Source organism: Mauremys reevesii, linkage group 3 (assembly GCF_016161935.1).
Source record: "Mauremys reevesii isolate NIE-2019 linkage group 3, ASM1616193v1, whole genome shotgun sequence".
Classification (NCBI taxonomy): Eukaryota; Metazoa; Chordata; order Testudines; family Geoemydidae; genus Mauremys; species Mauremys reevesii.
Window position 1 is genome coordinate 141,510,930 of NC_052625.1, and position 17,023 is coordinate 141,527,952.

General features: G+C 45.2%; 1 protein-coding gene and 1 long non-coding RNA gene across 5 annotated transcripts in view; one reads left to right on the forward strand and one right to left on the reverse strand.

The window, feature by feature from the left end:
• The window catches only part of MDN1 (midasin AAA ATPase 1), a 175,688-nt gene that overhangs the window by 83,950 nt on the left and 74,715 nt on the right, over positions 1 to 17,023 (forward strand). For all 4 annotated transcript variants that reach the window (XM_039529043.1, XM_039529044.1, XM_039529046.1 and 1 more), the window contains exons 35-43: positions 884 to 1,081; positions 9,858 to 10,066; positions 10,907 to 11,029; positions 11,853 to 12,050; positions 12,157 to 12,264; positions 14,251 to 14,439; positions 15,993 to 16,082; positions 16,207 to 16,467; positions 16,601 to 16,871. In XM_039529043.1, the coding sequence (XP_039384977.1) occupies positions 884 to 1,081; positions 9,858 to 10,066; positions 10,907 to 11,029; positions 11,853 to 12,050; positions 12,157 to 12,264; positions 14,251 to 14,439; positions 15,993 to 16,082; positions 16,207 to 16,467; positions 16,601 to 16,871 (1,647 nt within the window). The remainder of the gene's footprint in view (positions 1 to 883; positions 1,082 to 9,857; positions 10,067 to 10,906; positions 11,030 to 11,852; positions 12,051 to 12,156; positions 12,265 to 14,250; positions 14,440 to 15,992; positions 16,083 to 16,206; positions 16,468 to 16,600; positions 16,872 to 17,023) is intronic.
• Positions 1 to 17,023, reverse strand: part of LOC120400465 — a 52,273-nt gene that overhangs the window by 22,306 nt on the left and 12,944 nt on the right. The window lies entirely within an intron of this gene.

Sequence of the window (17,023 nt, forward strand, 5' to 3'; positions counted from 1 at the left end):
ACCTGTCTGGTCCAGTCCTGTCTCTTCCTCACCCATTGCCCCACCCACTCTGTTTCCATTTCTCAGGATTCTCATTCCAGTCCCAGTCTCCTTACCCAGCCTGTCCTAGTCTCCCACAATTCTTTGTCTCTGGTCTCCTTGCCCAGCCAGTCCCAGTTCCCACCCTCCCAGCTCCTTATCCAATCTGTCTCTTCTCATCCAATTTGTATCCCCATCCCAGTTGCTTTGCCTAATCAGTCCCGGTTCTGACAAGGAACTGGGTACACAGGACGATCTGTTTCTTCTCCCTCCTCTTCCCCACCTCTGGTTCCTACTCCCAGTCTTCTTGTCCAGTCAGTACCCCCTCCTCCCATCTCCTTGTCCATTGTAGGGTGTTTCCCTCCTCCCCCCAGACTTGAAAACTGACGAACATAAGCGTGTGAATTTCTCCAAAAAATCTGCCTTATGCAGACATCTGGCATGGAAAATTTCAGTCCAAGCTGTTGAAGTTTTGCATAGTTATAAGCAGCTATAAACAGGCTCTTATAATGGGAAGTGTCAGGCAACTTTAATAATAGGAAGTGTTACCCAGCCCCCACCTATAATACAGTAGGTTGAGATTAACCTTCACATTTTTTATTTTTAATTCAAGGCAGCAATACAGTTGTGATTGATATTAAGCACCTCATGCCTTCTGGAAAACAATGCTACTGTATCTGTAGATCTTTATTTCATACATGTATATCTTTGAATTCACTAGCAGTATTTGGTTGAGCTCAGCACGGTGCATTCACTGCATTTTCTATACTGTTTCTATGGCTGTGTGTTTCTGAATTTTGAAATGAAAACAACTGGCTGTAGTTGGGAATCTTACTTTCACTTCCTTTTGTTTTCTTTAATATAGGTACAACATCTTGCTCAGCTGATACTGCTTTATCTGCTCGTGAAAAATGTCTGAAATTCTTATGTGAGAAACTTTGCACTATTGTTGAGCTTACAGAATATCAGAAGGATGAACTGAGGATTTACGACAGAACAAAGGAGAGAGAATTTATATGGATGGAAAACTTCATGGGAATCCATCCATTTTTTATACCAAGAGGCAAGTGTTTTTTGTGGGGTGGGGGACATTCATCCCATGTTTTGTTTTTAATGACTTATCAAGGACTAGCCTTAGCCCCAAGATATGTGGGGAACTACACTGTAATTCATAATGTCTTCTAAAAATAAAGACAACCTCTTTTCTTTTTATAAAAGCGCTGCAGAGTATTTCCAAGCATATCTAATATAATTGTTTCACCCTTTTTAGAAAGCTACATCTGTAAGCAACTATATCTATATATAGATATATATAATGTTTACCTTGAGTGAATGCTTCAAGCATATTTCACTTCATCTGACCTCAATTTTGGAGTGTAATAATATCTCATTTTTCATGGTCAGATCAGCTATTAGCTTGGGCAAAGGGCAGTGCTCATCCATCCACCTCTCAAGGCACGGGAACCTATTTTATTGCTCCACTGTTGAAGACTTACTGGTTGACCCATTGCAGCAATAGAATTCCAAGGGAGAGTATGTGGGTACCACAGGACTGAGTATGATATAAGAACCTAGATCCGGGGTCAGCAACCTCTCAGAAGTGGTGTGCTGAGTCTTCTTTATTCACTCTAATTTAAGGTTTTGCGTGCCAGTAATCCATTTTAACGTTTTTTAGAAGGTCTCGCTCTCTGTCTATATATTATGTAACTAAACTATTGTCATATGTAAAGTAAACAAGGTTTTCAAAATGTTTACGAAGCTTCATTTAAAATTAAATTAAAATGCAGATCTTACGCCACTGGCCCACTCAGCCCACTGCCAGCCTGGGCTTCCATTTACCTAGGCTGGCAGTGGGCTAAGGGGGGCCTGCGGCTGGGAACCCGGCTGTCAAGGAGCCGGCAGCCAGAACCCCAGACCTGCAGCGGGCTGAGCGGGTCCGGCGGCCGGGACCCCAGACTGGCCGTAGGCTGAGCGGCTCAGCCCACTGCCTGTCTGGGGTTCCGTCCGCCAGCTCCTGCCAGCCAGGGTCCCGGCTGCCGGCCCCGCTCAGCCCGCTGACGGTCTGCGGTCCCAGTCTTGCCCACATAGAGTGGGTACCTACCTTCTCCCTGGTTCTGGCCCATTCTCTTCCTCTCTCTCTGCACTGAGCTGAGGGTGGGAGTGCACTGAGCACAGGGCTGGGGGTGAAGGGTCTGGCCAGGAGCTAGAATGAGGGAGGGGCTCAGGGCTGGGGCAGGAGGTTTGGGTGTGGAGCGCTTACCTGGGCAGCTCCCATTTAGTGTGAGGGGTGCAGGTGGGAATGTGGGGGTGCAGGAGTCAGGGCAGGGAGATGGGGTGTGTGAGGAGGGTGCAGGAGTCAGGGCTGGGGGCGTGTAAGGGGGATGCAGGAGTCAGGGCATGGAGTGTTGGGGGAGCTGAGTATGTGTGGGGGGTGCCGGAGTCAGGGCTGGGGTTGTGGGGAGGTGCAGGGGTCAGGGCAGGGGGCTGGGTGTGTGTGAGGGGGGTGCAGGGGTCAGGGCAGGAGCCTGTGGGGAGTGCAGGGGTCAGGGCAGAGGGGCGTGGGGGGTTCAGGAGTCAGGGTTGGGGGTGTGGGCTGGAGGGGATATTGCCCTGATTCCACCCTCCTTCCCCAAGGCCCCGTCCCCGCTTCTTCTCTGGAGCAGCGACCACGTTCTGGCTCCGCTTCTCCCCCTCTCCAGGGCCATCAGCTGTTCGGCCACAGGGAGGGAGAGGAAGAGGGGCAGGTACCCAGCATGCTGGGGGAAGAGGTGGGGGAGGAGGGAGCTTGTCTGCTGGTGGAGGCTGCCCTGCAGCAGCAGCCGGCAGGACCAAGCTTCTGCCCTCTGCCCCTGCAGGAGAGAGTGGTGGGCGGAGGTGAGCAGGCTGGGCTGGGCCGGGCCGGGCCGGATTTTTAGTGGCACACTGCTGCCTGCCGGGGTCCCGGCCGCCGGCCCCACCCAGCCCGCTGCTGGCCTGGGTTTGGCAGCGGGCTGAGTGGGGCCAGCGGCCAGGACCCCGGCAGGCAGCTGTGTACCATTAAAAACCGACCCCTGACCTAGATATTCTTATTGTGCAATATTTGGACCATTCTGTTCATGGGCTGGCTAGGACAATAAGATCTCTTTTCTCACTGATACAGGGCATTCAAACTTCCCTTCCCCTCCCATTGTTGTCATTGTGTCCCATTAGTACACAGGTGAATTGGAGGGACACTACAGTACTGGTGACATTCATGCCTCTGAGTTTGATCGTGGCATAGTTTCTGCAATCCTATAATGAAGTCTAAAAGCTTTATTTTTAACTGCCGCTTCTGGTGTACCTGGTGTATTGTATTACTTTGTTTTGATATAGGAAGCTGATATTTAAGATTGGGGATCATTAGTGTCTGCTTATGGAGGAACTGGGTGAGTTGTGGCCCATAGCCTATGAGATACCAAGATCACACAAGTTCACCAGGTGTCTTGTTGCTGCTGCAAGCTAGTAGTTTCGGTCAGTTGTTGAGTGAAACTGTTTTCTCTAGACAGCTTCTGTCAGAAGAGCAGTCATCGGGCCCTTCTATAAGAAACCATTTCTTGACACTGATAGTCCTACAAATTACCGTTGGGTTTTGAGCCTTTTTTGTAGGTAAAGGTGATTGAGAAGGTTTTGAGGAAGCAGCTCTAGTGTTATTTTGAAACTTCTGATTTCCTTGATCCCTAGGGTTTTATTTCAGTGAATGATAGTGTCTGTCTGCATGGGTTTTCTTGGCCATGGATCTCTTTATGACCGACTAAGTTCTGCCGTCTGTTCAATGACTTTATTAGACCTACTAGTTGCTTTTCCTGCTATTTACTGCAGGGTGATACTGAGCTGTCTGTGGACGGTGGAATGAGTGGATGGGGTTATTTAGCATCTCTTCCCTCCTTTCTGAGAAGTCCAACAACAACGATGTTGGGGAAATTGCATGTCATCCTGCAAAGTTTTCATAAGAGATCAGGTTTCATCTTGTCTTCTCTTCTCCCTCTTATCTCTTCAAACTTACTTAGGGAAGAGGGCTGGATTCCATGTTTAATTCTGCAGGACATGATATGAATTAGAGATTTCATGATCCCATCAGTCCACAGCATTGGTGGTGCCATTAAGATCAGTGGGATGTTTGCACAGAGATCAAGGGAGAAACACAGCCATTATGTTGAACTTCTATTTGTTCAGCATGTCATTGGCATATTCTGTATCACTTACAAATGAAAATCTGCTCCTGTTTAGGCCACAACTACTTCTGTCCTTTTTTTTTCTCCTTTTCATTATCATCTTTTCTCTTTTTCACTCTCCTTCTTCCCTCTGTGTATCTCCTCTGTTCTTCTCTCTGCATTTTCTTCGTTGAAGCAACTCCTAATTCCCTTTCCCCGTAGGGCTTTACACCCATCCTTTTGCTGTTCCATTTGCTAAAGTAATCAGCAATGGAATAATTAATGTTGACATTGAAGTGTGGTCATTGTGCATTAAAGATGACAACTCTAGTCTGGTTAATAGTGGACAATAAAGTTCATACCCCTGAGTTATTATTTGAGGATATTTTTTTCTGACTTGGCAGATATCATGTCATCAATTACACTCAGTTCATGTTTGGAAGATTGTCTCTGTTGCCATGAGGACTAGAAACCCTTTGTGCAAAATCTCAGCTTTTATTTTTTTAATGTGAATGCGTCATGCAGGCCACATACATCCTGTGGATTGTGCATTTTGATGCCTCTGATAAAACCACATTAATGGATTGGTACTGTAGTACCCATTGTGCTGATAGCTAAAATCTAGGTCTTTCATCAAATTCAGGCAGTACAGTTTCTCTGCTTATCCAATGCCTGCGTGAGAGGCATGAGTCAAAGTGAAATGCCTGAAGCTCAACCCAGAAAAAAGAGAGGTGATGCTGGTGGGTAATGGGAGAACTGATCTGTGGTTGTGAGGGGTTATTTGCTATGAAGCGTTGTGCCTTCCCTTAATCAAAGGTCTGCAGCGCAGGGATTATTTTGGACCCTTATTTGCTACAATCTCTGATCCAAGTGTCAATATTTTTTTCTATCTGCACCTGGTCAGGAGGTTGTGACCTGTGTTCCCTCATGCAATCCGTGTCACTTTCTAGATTGGGTGACTCTAATGCACCTCTAAAGACCACCAGAAATATTTGGGTAGTGCAGGACACAGTAGCCTACCTGTTTAGCTATGCTGAGCATGCTACTCCCATGCTCTTTATGCTGCAGGGGCTTATCTATGTCCAGATGAATGGGAGATTGTTGGCTTTTCTGAAGCTCTGTATATGGTTTGCGTCCTGGCTATGTAAGAGCTCACTCTCCCTTCATACTTTCATTACTGATGAGATTAAAGGTGATGTTTCTGTAACTAGATTTGCAGACCAGGGGAATAAGGAAGGGTGTTTCACTCGGCGCCATTTGACTAGAAGTTGCTGCCAGCTCTTTGGGGAAAGCCTCTGTCTGAGTTAAATTTGAATGACTGGGAAGAGAAGTGGATGGCAGTGTTACCTTGGCATGTGTGCTCTTTAGTGCGGCATCATGGGGGGTTGCAAATTTGGAGATTGTCCTTTTGGTGGAGCCAGTTATTGGCAGGAAAATATATTTTGATTGTGATTTTATTGATGTAAAGTCTCTCTTAGCAGCAGGCATGTCAATTTTATTTAAATAAATGTGTGGGCAAATGGAGAGATCTAATATAAAAAGAAATGGAAGAGTTCGAAATAGGAAGTTTGTCATATAATGCACACTCTTTTGGAAGGATGGCATGTTTTCAAGTGTTTAAGTAAGGAGAAATGTGCTGGGATGGAAAAGAGTGGTGGGAGTAAGAGTGCTGACTCTTAATTCATTTGGCAAACTTTTATTTTATAACACTGCACAATTCAGAGCAGTGGTACCCAGTCTTATTATGCAGGAAGGCCACATAAACCTAACCCTAAACCTGTGTGGGCTAAACAGATTCTACATATTTGACATGCATCCGACGAAGTGGGTATTCACCCACGAAAGCTCATGCTCCAATACATCTGTTAGTGTACAAGGTGCCACAGGACTCTTTGCTGCTTTTACAGATCCAGACTAACACGGCTACCCCTCTGATACATATTTAAATAAGTTTAAAGTCACCTGTATTGATTTATATTTTAAGTTCAGCTTGTTTCATGTGTATTTAGATCAGGGGTCGGCAACCTATGGCACGTATGCCAAAGATGGCATGTGAGACAATTTTTAATGGCACGCTGGGGCCTGCCGGGACCCCAGTGTGCCATTAAAAATCCTGCCGACGTGGCAAGCTGCAGGGCCCGCGCTCCACGGCTGGAGCGCCGGGCCGAGCGCAGCAAGCCGCCGGCCTCTCCCCTGCCTTCCCCACCATCCCCATGAGCCATGCCGCCACGTACAGCGCTCTGGGGGCTGGGGCTGTGCACTCCCGCGGGGCAGCATTTGGCTCCATGGGGAGAGAAAGATGCTCCCTGCTCATCCGGAGCCCCACCGCCTCGCGCAGCCCTGCCCCTCCCCTCACAGCGCTGTGCGCGCGGCGGCAGGGCTCCGGATCAGCGGGGAACCTCATGGTAAGGGGTCCGGGTCCGGGGGAGCGGGGGTTGGATAAGGGGTGGGGGCAGTCAGGGGACAGGGAGCAGGGTGGATTGGATCGGGGGGTGGGATCCCGAGGGGTGGTTAGGGGTGGGGTCTCTGGAGGAAGTCAGGAGCAGGGCGGGTTGGATGGGGCATGGGAGTCCCTAGGGTCTGTTAGGGGGGTGGGTGGTGGATAGGGGTCGGGACAGGGAGCAAGGAGGGTCCTGGGGAGGCAGTTAGGGAGGGGGGGTCTCTAGAGGGGATGGTCAGGGGACAAGGAGCTGGGGGGGTTGGATGATTCGGGAGTTCGGGGGGCTATCAGGAGGTAGGGGTGTGGAGAGGGGTTGGGCAAGCAGGGAGCAGGGGGAGGGTTGGATGGGTCGGGAGTTCTGGGGGTCCTGTCAGGGGGCGGAGAGCGGTTAGATAGGCATAGGAGTCCAGGGGGTTCTGTCTGGGTGTGGATAAGGGTTGGGGCAGTCAGGGGACAGGTAGGGGGTAGGGTCCTAGGGGGTCAGTCAGAGGACAAGGGGCGGGGAGGCTTAGATAGGTGGTGGGGTCCCAGGAGCGGGTAGTCGGGACAAGGAGCGAGGGGGATTGGGGATTCTGGGAGGGGGCAGTCACCCAGCCCTCTGCCCTGAGCCCTGACCCCCCGACACACACACACCCCCAGGCCCCTGCCCTGAGCCCTGTACCACCCAGCCCTCTGCCCTGAGCCCTGTACCACCCAGCCCTCTGCTGACTCCTTCACACACCCCCCCCGCATGACCCCAGCCCTGACTCTGGCACCCCCACAAATAACCAGTCCCCCTACCCTGACTCTTGCACCCCCCTCACATGTGCCTAGCCCTCCGCCCTGACTCTTGCACCCCCACATCTCCAGCCCCCGAGCACTAAATGGGAGCTCCTGCACCCCCACTCACATTCCCACCTGCACCCCTCACACCAAATGGGAGCTGCCCAGGTAAGTGGCCCCACACCCCAACCCTGAGCCCCCTCCCTCATTCTAGCTCCTGGCCAGACCCTTCACCCCCAGCCCTGTGCTCGGTCCACTCCCACCCTCAGCTCAGTGCAGAGAGAGGAAGAGAATGGGCCAGAACCAGGGAGAAGGTAGGTACCCACTGTATGTGGGCAGGGCCGGGACCCCAGACGGGCAGCGGGCTGAGCGGGTCCGGCAGCTGGGATCCCGGCTGGCAGGAGCCGGCCAATGGGACCCCTGAGCAGCAGTGGGCTGAGCTGCTCTGCCAGTCTGGGGTCCCGGCTGCTAGCCCTGCACAGCCCGCTGCCAGACCCTTCCCAGCTGGGGTCCTGGCCGCAGGCCCCACTCAGCCCACTGCCCGCCTAGGTGAACAGAACCCCAGACCAGCAGCGGGCTGAGCGGGCCGGCGGCGTAAGATCAACATTTTAATTTAATTTTAAATGAAGCTTCTTAAACATTTTGAAAACCTTGTTTATTTTACAATACAACACTAGTTTAGTTATATAATATATAGACTTGTAGAGAGAGACCTTCTAAAAAACATTAAAATGTATTACCGGCACGCGAAACCTTAAATGAGAGTGAATAAATGAAGACTCGGCACACCACTTCTGAAAGGTTGCCGACCCCTGATTTAGATAGAATGTTTCTCAATTGTACAGTATTGTCTATTTGCACACTTGTGCAAACTAAAATGATGTAATCATGATAAAATACTAATGAATCGGCTGTTAGTATATTGTGTTTAAGCAGGCTACAGGCCTTATGAAATGCCCTGGTGGGCCTCAGATTGAGCACCCCTGGTTTAGAGCATGTCTCTGTTGTATAACCAGTGCCTAACGAGGAACATTCAAAAACACTGTGACAGGCATTGTTCCCTCTAATTTTTCCCATGCATGTGTGGAATGAATTTTGTTATATGCACCGATATGGAGGTGATGTGTGGTGGGGGTGGGGCCAGAGGTTTGGTGTGTGGGAGGGGGCTCCGGGCTGGGGCGGAGGGGATCAGGGTGCAGGAGGGGGTACAGGGCTGGGACAGAGGGGTGAGGGCTCCAGCTAGGGGTGAAGGCTCTGGGGTGGGGCCGGGGATGAGAGGCTTGGGGTGCAGGCTGTCCCCTGGCCACGGTGAGGAGAGGACCCCCCCCCCCCAGCCCTCTCTCCGCAACAGCACCTGGGCTGGGGCTGGGAGAGAGGCGCCTCTACCCGGCCACAGCAGCTCCTGGGCTGGGGGAGAGAGTCTCTCCCCGGCCCTGGAGTGCATCTCTACCCAGCTGCAGGAGCTCCGGGGTTGCGGGAGAGCTGCCTCTCCCTGGCCGTGGCAGCTTCGGGGCTGGGGGAGAGCGTCTCTTCCCACCCCTCCTCGGTCGCAGCAGCTCGGGGGCTGGGGGCCATGGGAGAGGCACCTCACCCCACTGCAGCCCTGAGCTCCTGTGCGGCCCTTGATAGGCAGCTGCGCAGCCACGCAGCTTAGAGGGAATTTAGGTGACAGGCTCTTATAAATACATCTAATCACCTAATCTTATACAAACTTATACATGGTTTACTTTCTAGGATAACCGGCACCCAAAAGGGGAGAATACCTCTTTCCTAGGAAACAAATATCAAAATCTTTAAAGAAGGATAGTGACTAACACCTTGCATACATGAGAAATGATGTTTTACTATTGAAATTACAGTGAGCTCTAAAGGTGGAGATTTCTGATGGGCAAGAAGACCAATGCTTTCTCCAGGTTGTGTTCTATAACCAGAGTAAAGAAAATGCTTGCATGAGAGGGCACTTTACTTCTGCTCACAAAACTGGCAATGTGTGAACAGATTCATAAACTTTCCCATAACACATGGGGCCAAATTTTTAAAAAGCTGCCTCTAATTTTACACTTGCAGCCAGTTACAAGCCAAACAGAGCATTTTATAGACTTGGTTTTCAGACCCCAGCCTCCAGTTTGGTTCATGAACACCGACAGGTTTTAAAATTCCATATTCAAAATGCATTGCAAAGTGCATGTGCAGGTATTTGTGTGTATGCGCAAAATTATGCGTGAACAAATGGAGACTGTGCTGAGGTCGAACCGAATATCAAACACTAAATATGTCTGCCCGATTTGTGAGGATAAATGTTTGATACATAATTTAGTTACTGGTCTATCTTCCATCACACGCTGTAGTAGTGTGAAAAAGCAGTAGGCAAGTTAATAGGTTTTTAGAAAATGTGATCTAAAATATTCTAAATGTCTGTAATATTTAGTCTGTGGTTTAATTTTTGTTTTGCTTTCTCTTCATCTTAGGCCCTGTTTTTCAGAGGAACAGTGTTTCAGATTATGCTTTAAATGCAGGAACTACAGCAATGAATGCACAAAGGCTGTTAAGAGCCTTACAGCTTAACAAACCCATTCTCTTGGAGGGGTCTCCAGGCGTGGGCAAGACCAGTCTAGTAGCAGCACTGGCAAAGGCTTCAGGAAATTGCCTTGTTCGAATCAACCTGTCTGAACAAACGGTAGGGTAAAATGTTACCCTGGTAATTGTTTTTTTTTTTTAAAGTATGTGTAGATACATATGTAAAATATTATTTTGGTTTCTAATTTTATGAAGCATGAGTGGTTACACTTGTAAACTCAGATGTTGAGTCTTAAGTATCTGGCTTCCCTCATCAGTCTTGAGATTAAACTAAGGAGGAGTGAAGTGTCATGAAAGAGCAGAGAGCTGCTGTTATTTCCAGAAACACTGTGTTGTGCTGATTACAATGTGGAGATTGTCACGTAAACTGCATATAGCTTGATTGCTGCAAACTTGTTTGAAAGACTTATGCTGTAGTGTAGCCATAGCCTAAGGCAATATAAATTATATTGCTCAGGGGTATGAATTACCTCTCCCCCCCCCCCACAAGCAACATAATTTATGCCAATTTAAAGGCCGGCGTGGACAGCGCTATGTTAGCGGGAGAGCTTTTCCCGCCGACATAGCTACTGCCGCTTGTTGGGGGCGGATTAATTAAGTTGATGGGAGATCTCTCTCCCATTGACGTAGAGTGACTACACAAAGATCTTACAGCAGTGCAGCTGCATCGGTGCAGCTGTGCTGCTCTAAGCTCTCTAGGGTAGTCATAGCCTTTGTTTGAGGCTGACATTCATGTTCTTGCATTCTTTTGCTTACTGTATTTGCTGACTGAAGTCTCAATATGGAAAATGTAGAATATCTTCTTTTAACTCTCATCGATTTTAAATGCATACATAGATCTTAGCTTTTAAAAAAATAAGCAAAAATCAAAGCAAGCTTGAAATCTGGTAACCTGTTATGTAGTTTGTAAATCTTTGATTTCTTCCTCTACTTCCCCAAGGATGTGACAGATTTATTTGGGACAGACTTGCCTGTGGAAGGTGGAAAGGGAGGAGAATTTGCCTGGCGTGATGGACCCCTGCTTGCAGCATTAAAGGGTGGACACTGGATTGTATTAGATGAGGTGAATGCAAGTCTGGCACACCAATAAAATGGGAATATTTAGGAAAAGAGAAGTGGTGATTTATGGGTGTTTAGGGTAAAATTTTCACAACCAGCTAAATTACATACTTGGAAGTGCCTAAATCATCTTTCAAAATGAGACTTAGGCTCCTAATTCCACTGACTTTCAGTGAGAGTTAAGCTCCTAAAAGTCTGCAGTCACTTTTTAAAATGGATTTAGGCTCTTAAGTCATTTAAGCACTCTTGCAAATGTTACCCTTAAACTCTGAATGCAAGTTATTTTTTTAAAAAAATGTTTTGTATGTAGCAACATACACATTCCTCATGGAGACCTGGACTACAGTTATACTAAGTATGAAGTTTTGAAAAGAAATTGTCTCTTTAGCTGTTTTTGTATTTTAAAAAAAACACAAACCACCCTAATTTCCTCTGTTGTGCGAAACACAATTTTTAAGCATTTGTGTAACATCAATATCTCAACTGACTTTATTAACCTGATAAAACATTTAATCTGTGGATTTACGAGTAGCATGAAAATAGTTCAAAAGGAAAAATGAATGCTTGAAAATAGACGTTTATAATACAATGATGCTCAGATACCTTGGTGAGGGCATGGTAGAAGAATTTAAATAGAACAGAAAAACCTTATCTTACCACTAGTGCAGTGCCATAATGTGGGATTTGTTAGCTGTGGATAGTCATGTATGACGGTGTTTTGGACAGGCAAGGAAAGCTGAATCACATTTGTGTTTAAATTACAGCCTGCTAAAGTGGAGGCTACTTTTGAACAGCATTATTTTATCTTTATTTCTTTTTTCAAATAGTTGAACCTGGCTTCCCAGTCTGTATTAGAAGGACTAAATGCCTGCTTTGACCACCGAGCAGAGATTTACATCCCAGAATTAGGGATGAGTTTTCATGTGCAACATAAGAAGACAAAGATCTTTGGATGCCAGAATCCCTACAGACAAGGAGGTGGAAGAAAGGGGCTGCCCAAGTCCTTTCTTAATAGATTTACACAGGCAAGTCATGCATTCATTTCAGGCTATGCCTATGATTCATTCTTGTGTCCTCCCCATGATGAAACCCACATCCACACTACATAAATTCCTCCATGTATTCTTGCAGGTATATGTCGATCCACTTTCAGCTGCAGATATGGAGTTCATTGGGAATACCTTGTTTCCTGCCATCGACAAAAATATTATTGCTAAAATGGTTGCTTTCAATAACAAGGTAAAATATGTTTACTATTCGGATTTGTACTGATGAAATCTGTTGTCTGAGGTAGGCAGAATGCGTGAGAGATGTTTTAAAAAAAAGTATAGAGAGTAGTTTTGGGGTGACAATGTTGACAGGTGAATTTGAAAAATAATTGTTTTCACGGAGTGTGGGCTATTCTAGAAACATTAGGGAAAACCAAAGCTTTGTTTTTACAAAACTGAGTTACGTTCCTGTTTCTGGACTTAACTCTGTTATTTACCATAAATAATATATGGAGATATACCTATCTCATAGAACTGGAAGGGACCCTGAAAGATCATTGAGTCTAGCCCCCTGCCTTCACTAGCAGGACCAAGTACTGATTTTGCCCCAGATCCCTAAGTGGCCCCCTCAAGGACTGAACTCACAACTCTGGCCAATGCTCAAACCACTGAGCTATCCTTCCCGCCCAGGCTAGTGAAGGCAGGGAGCTGGACTTGATGACCTTTCGGTTCTATGAGATTGATCTATCTATCGATCATAGGATGCTGTGAAAGGGGCTGTAATCTAGGAAAAAAGTATTTTGAGCAGTAGAGGCTTTTGTGGGAATGCAGGGTATTTTTAGTATATTTGGGGGATGATCAGTTGCAATCAAAAGAGAAGACCATAATGGATAAATTATTTCTAGCAATAGATACAGAGATAACCAAAATTTAGTATACTTTAACAGGCATTCAATAGCTTCTAATTTATGGTGCCTCGAGACATGGAAGTGCTCTGCTTAGGGCTTAAGGCCTGTTGTTATGCACATTAGTGTTCTAAACCTTTTTAAACTTACTTTTTCTAAATCCACAGTACATTTTAAAAGTTTAATTCAAAGAAGTCTAATTTCAAAGACTTTTATTGCAGAAAAATCCCCTCTAGTGAGTCATTGCGGTTGAACTGGTCTACAAACAAAGATCAGATTTTTGGCATGCTTATAGAGTTGCTTCTAAAACAGATAGTTATCCTGGTTTGGCCATATCTGAGGAGACTTGGGGGAAGGAGCACATCTACTCTTCAAGCTATCAGTTCTACTAAACTTGGCATTGTGATAAAGGCCACTGAAAGAATTTTATCTGAGATGGCTTTTCTTTTGTAACAATGTGTGTGTGTGGTGGGAAGATAAAATAGATGACTTTTAAAGCCAAGAAAAGTATGAAGCGATAAAAGAATACATATTATATGTGGGCTTCGCTGAATTCAATTTTTTTTATAATTTCAACAGACAATATTGATGTTTATTTTAAGTACTTTTTCAATTTTTATCAATTTAAACTTTCACAGTTGCACAGAATTATAGGTTTTAACCATTTTTATTTTTATCAAATTTTAATTTTATCAAGTTGAGGGAATTTATTGGGAGGTTGATTGGTTACACAATAATTAGTAAATGTTGTGATTCAAAAAGTTAAACCTTTATAACCATTAAAACACAAATTGTCAACATCACATATCAAAATATACAGAGTAAATATCCTTAAATCAAACTTGTAAGTTCTCAAGCAGCATTTTTCTTTCTTTGCCTAGCTGTAAATTTTGTATTATTGATGGAAATTTTTTTGTCAGTTTGTGTGTGTACAGTGAAATCAGTGTTTACTGACATTACCGATTCAAATTTAATCCTTCTATGCCTAATCATATGCCTTATGTAGAATTATTATGTGGTGGAATCTCACTGAAAGGATATTGGCAGATTGCAAAAGAAATGTGAGTTCATACAATGACTAAAGATTTTAGGGCATTAGGAGGTAAGAGACCACCTTCATTTTGGGTGGGCTGAATCTGGTGGCAAGAGACTCCAGATGTCTCCTGACAGCAACAGTGAAGTGAGCAGGGCTCCTAACTCCTATTGGCAATATTTTCTACGTCAGGTGAGCAGAGCCTAATGACAAAGGTCCACCTAGCTTTTAAAAATATTTTTAAGATGACTGCATATGTGAGTGGAGTAAAAAGATTTTGAACTGCTGCTTTCTCCAGATTGATCAAGAGGTTATGGCTCAAAAGAAGTGGGGACAGAAAGGAGGACCCTGGGAATTTAACCTGCGTGATCTTTTCCGCTGGTGTCAGCTGATACTTGTTGACCAGTCACCAGGATGCTATGATCCAGGCCAACATGTATTTTTGGTCTATGGTGAAAGAATGAGAACCAGAGAAGACAAAGAGAAGGTCAGCTGTACATCCTTGCTCCCTGTTCCTTGATTGTTACAACATGTTTCCAGTAATGCCTATGTAAATACAATGATATTTGACAGTTTTCATGTAGAAATTACTGTTGCACACAAAGGAAAATTTTCAGACATCCTTCGTGTACCTTTTCCTAATTTCCTTTTGAAATACCTATTGTTTCTAAAGCTATTCATGTAAGACAGTGGTTCTCAAACGTATCACACACACCCTGCTTTGTGTCTGTAGTTGTTTATGCCCCTCACTTCCACCATACAAGTGGAAGTATGTACTATATTCTGTACTATATTCTGCCAGCTTCTTTGGATTTATTGAACCTTATGTCTTCTCCCACTCGACAGTGCCTTTCTTCATGGACACCCAGCTCTGAAGGCAGCGCCACTGCCAGCAACAGCACAGAAGTAAGGGTGGCATGGTATGGCATTGCCACCCTTAATTCTCTGCTACTGGCAGCAGAAAAATACTTTTACAAGGGCAAAACAATATAAAACATTTCTCAGGTCATCTATTAAATATCAGTATTTCAGCAAAAAATACCTTAAATGTTTTTATGGAATGACCTGAACTTCATGAGTGGATGGGGACCGAGGGTTGTGAGCTGGGGAAGAGAATTAGTAATGGTGTGTGGAAGGATCTAGGACAGCTGTGGGAGGGAGGGTGAGTAGTGTGATCTACATTGTTAATGTTGTAAGGTTGTTTTTTCCCCCACTGGCTTTCTGTTTCGTTTCTGCATCCTTCAAGCCCATTATCTGTAATGTGAATGTGTTGTACAGTGTCACCCCTATTTACATTTTGTCACCACCTACCACCACCCTTCTGTACTATATTCTGCCAGCTTCTTTGGATTTATTGACCCTTATGTCTTCTCCCACTCGACAGTGCCTTTCTTCATGGCACTCCCCAGGCTTGAAACAGTCTCCCTTGTTTAGTATGCCAAGCAAACTCACCTTCTTACTTTAAGTCCCCCCTAAAACTCATTTATTTTGGTTAGCTTTACACCACTCAGATGCCTCCTGCGCTCATGCATCACCTAATACTCCTTTCATTTTCCTCATTACAGTTTAAACAAAAATAACCAAACAACCTAGACTGAAAATGTATTAAACCATAAGACTAAACTTTTGTGCCAAATAGCTGGTTAGTTATTTTTCCCTTGTGTTTCATTCTTTCCCCTTTTCTTGATCTACATTGTCTCTTTCTATATGCTATGTCAGAAGCTTTATGGACTGGCTTTTTTGCCTGTACTCAGTTGAAGAAAAGAGGTACTGGTAGTATAAAATTGTGTTCCATGTTATGTGATAGGAAGCCATGATTTGCTAAGTCTGAAGGACTTGTGGAATTGTTGATGTGTGCTGCTAAACAGTTGCAGCATTTCATTGTTGGATGAAATGATCCCTTTGGATAATCCGTGAGTAAGTTGGTAAAGTGCTTTGGGGTAGCTCACAGTGAAAATTTCTATGGAAATAAAACATAAGTCCCACATTGTAGAAATCTAGGCTGATTTATCTTTTTAACCTTTCTTTTGGCTATTTTAGATCATTTCCATATTCAAAGACATTTTTGGTCAGAATTCTAATCCATATAGGGGAACCAGACAGTTTCTCATCACTCCTTATAATGTTCAGGTAAGAAATTAAAAACAGGTGATTTTTTTTTTTAATCACCCTAAACTTGAGCTCCCATTTTCCCTTCCCTTGCCTCCATCCCTCCCCATCAACATACTTGCATGTTTTTATTCATTCTTTTTAGATCGGCTACTCAGTTCTCGCTCGTGGCAGCTATATTCCTCCCCCGTGCAGACGTCTGTCTCTTTTACATCATTCCCTGCAGTCCCTTGAGTCCATAATGAAATGTGTGCATATGGGCTGGATGGTCATATTGGTGGGTCCTGCAGCTGTTGGGAAGACCAGCCTTGTTGAACTTCTGGCCCACCTGACAGGTCATCGATTAAAGGTTATGGCAATGAACAGTGCTATGGATACAACTGAACTCTTAGGTGGATTTGAACAGGTAAATGTTATTTTGGAGGGTTGGAGGTAGTTTATCCAACTATATATATAGTAGTTGTGACATTAGAGTTAAAGCACTGAATAGAATCTATGTACTGTGGCTGCCTGGATATCGTAACTGCTTAATGTTGCAGGTTGATGTCATTCGGCCATGGCAATGCCTACTAGAGAAAGTGGAGAGTGCTGTGAGGACACTAATAAGGGACAGTCTCCTTCTGACTGAAATCTGTCCAGATGATGCTGAAGTTGTGTTGCGTGCTTGGAGCAGTTTCATCCTTAACTTTAAACCCAAATCTCTGGGTGAAGGAAGTAGAAATGTCACAACTGAACTGGTGAACAAACTAGAGGGAATACTTGCACTTATCCAGCGACTAAACAACAAAATAAACTCTTACTCAAAAGCAGGTATGTACAGAGCTTATTTGAAATCAAAGCACTGAAAATTAAATATTCCAGCTACAGATGCCTCTGTGGTGAGGTATAGATCTAATGAAATGTTGAGAATGATTCCTGGTTTTTCCTTGGTTATTTCTGAAGCTACTATGAAACTCTCTGCA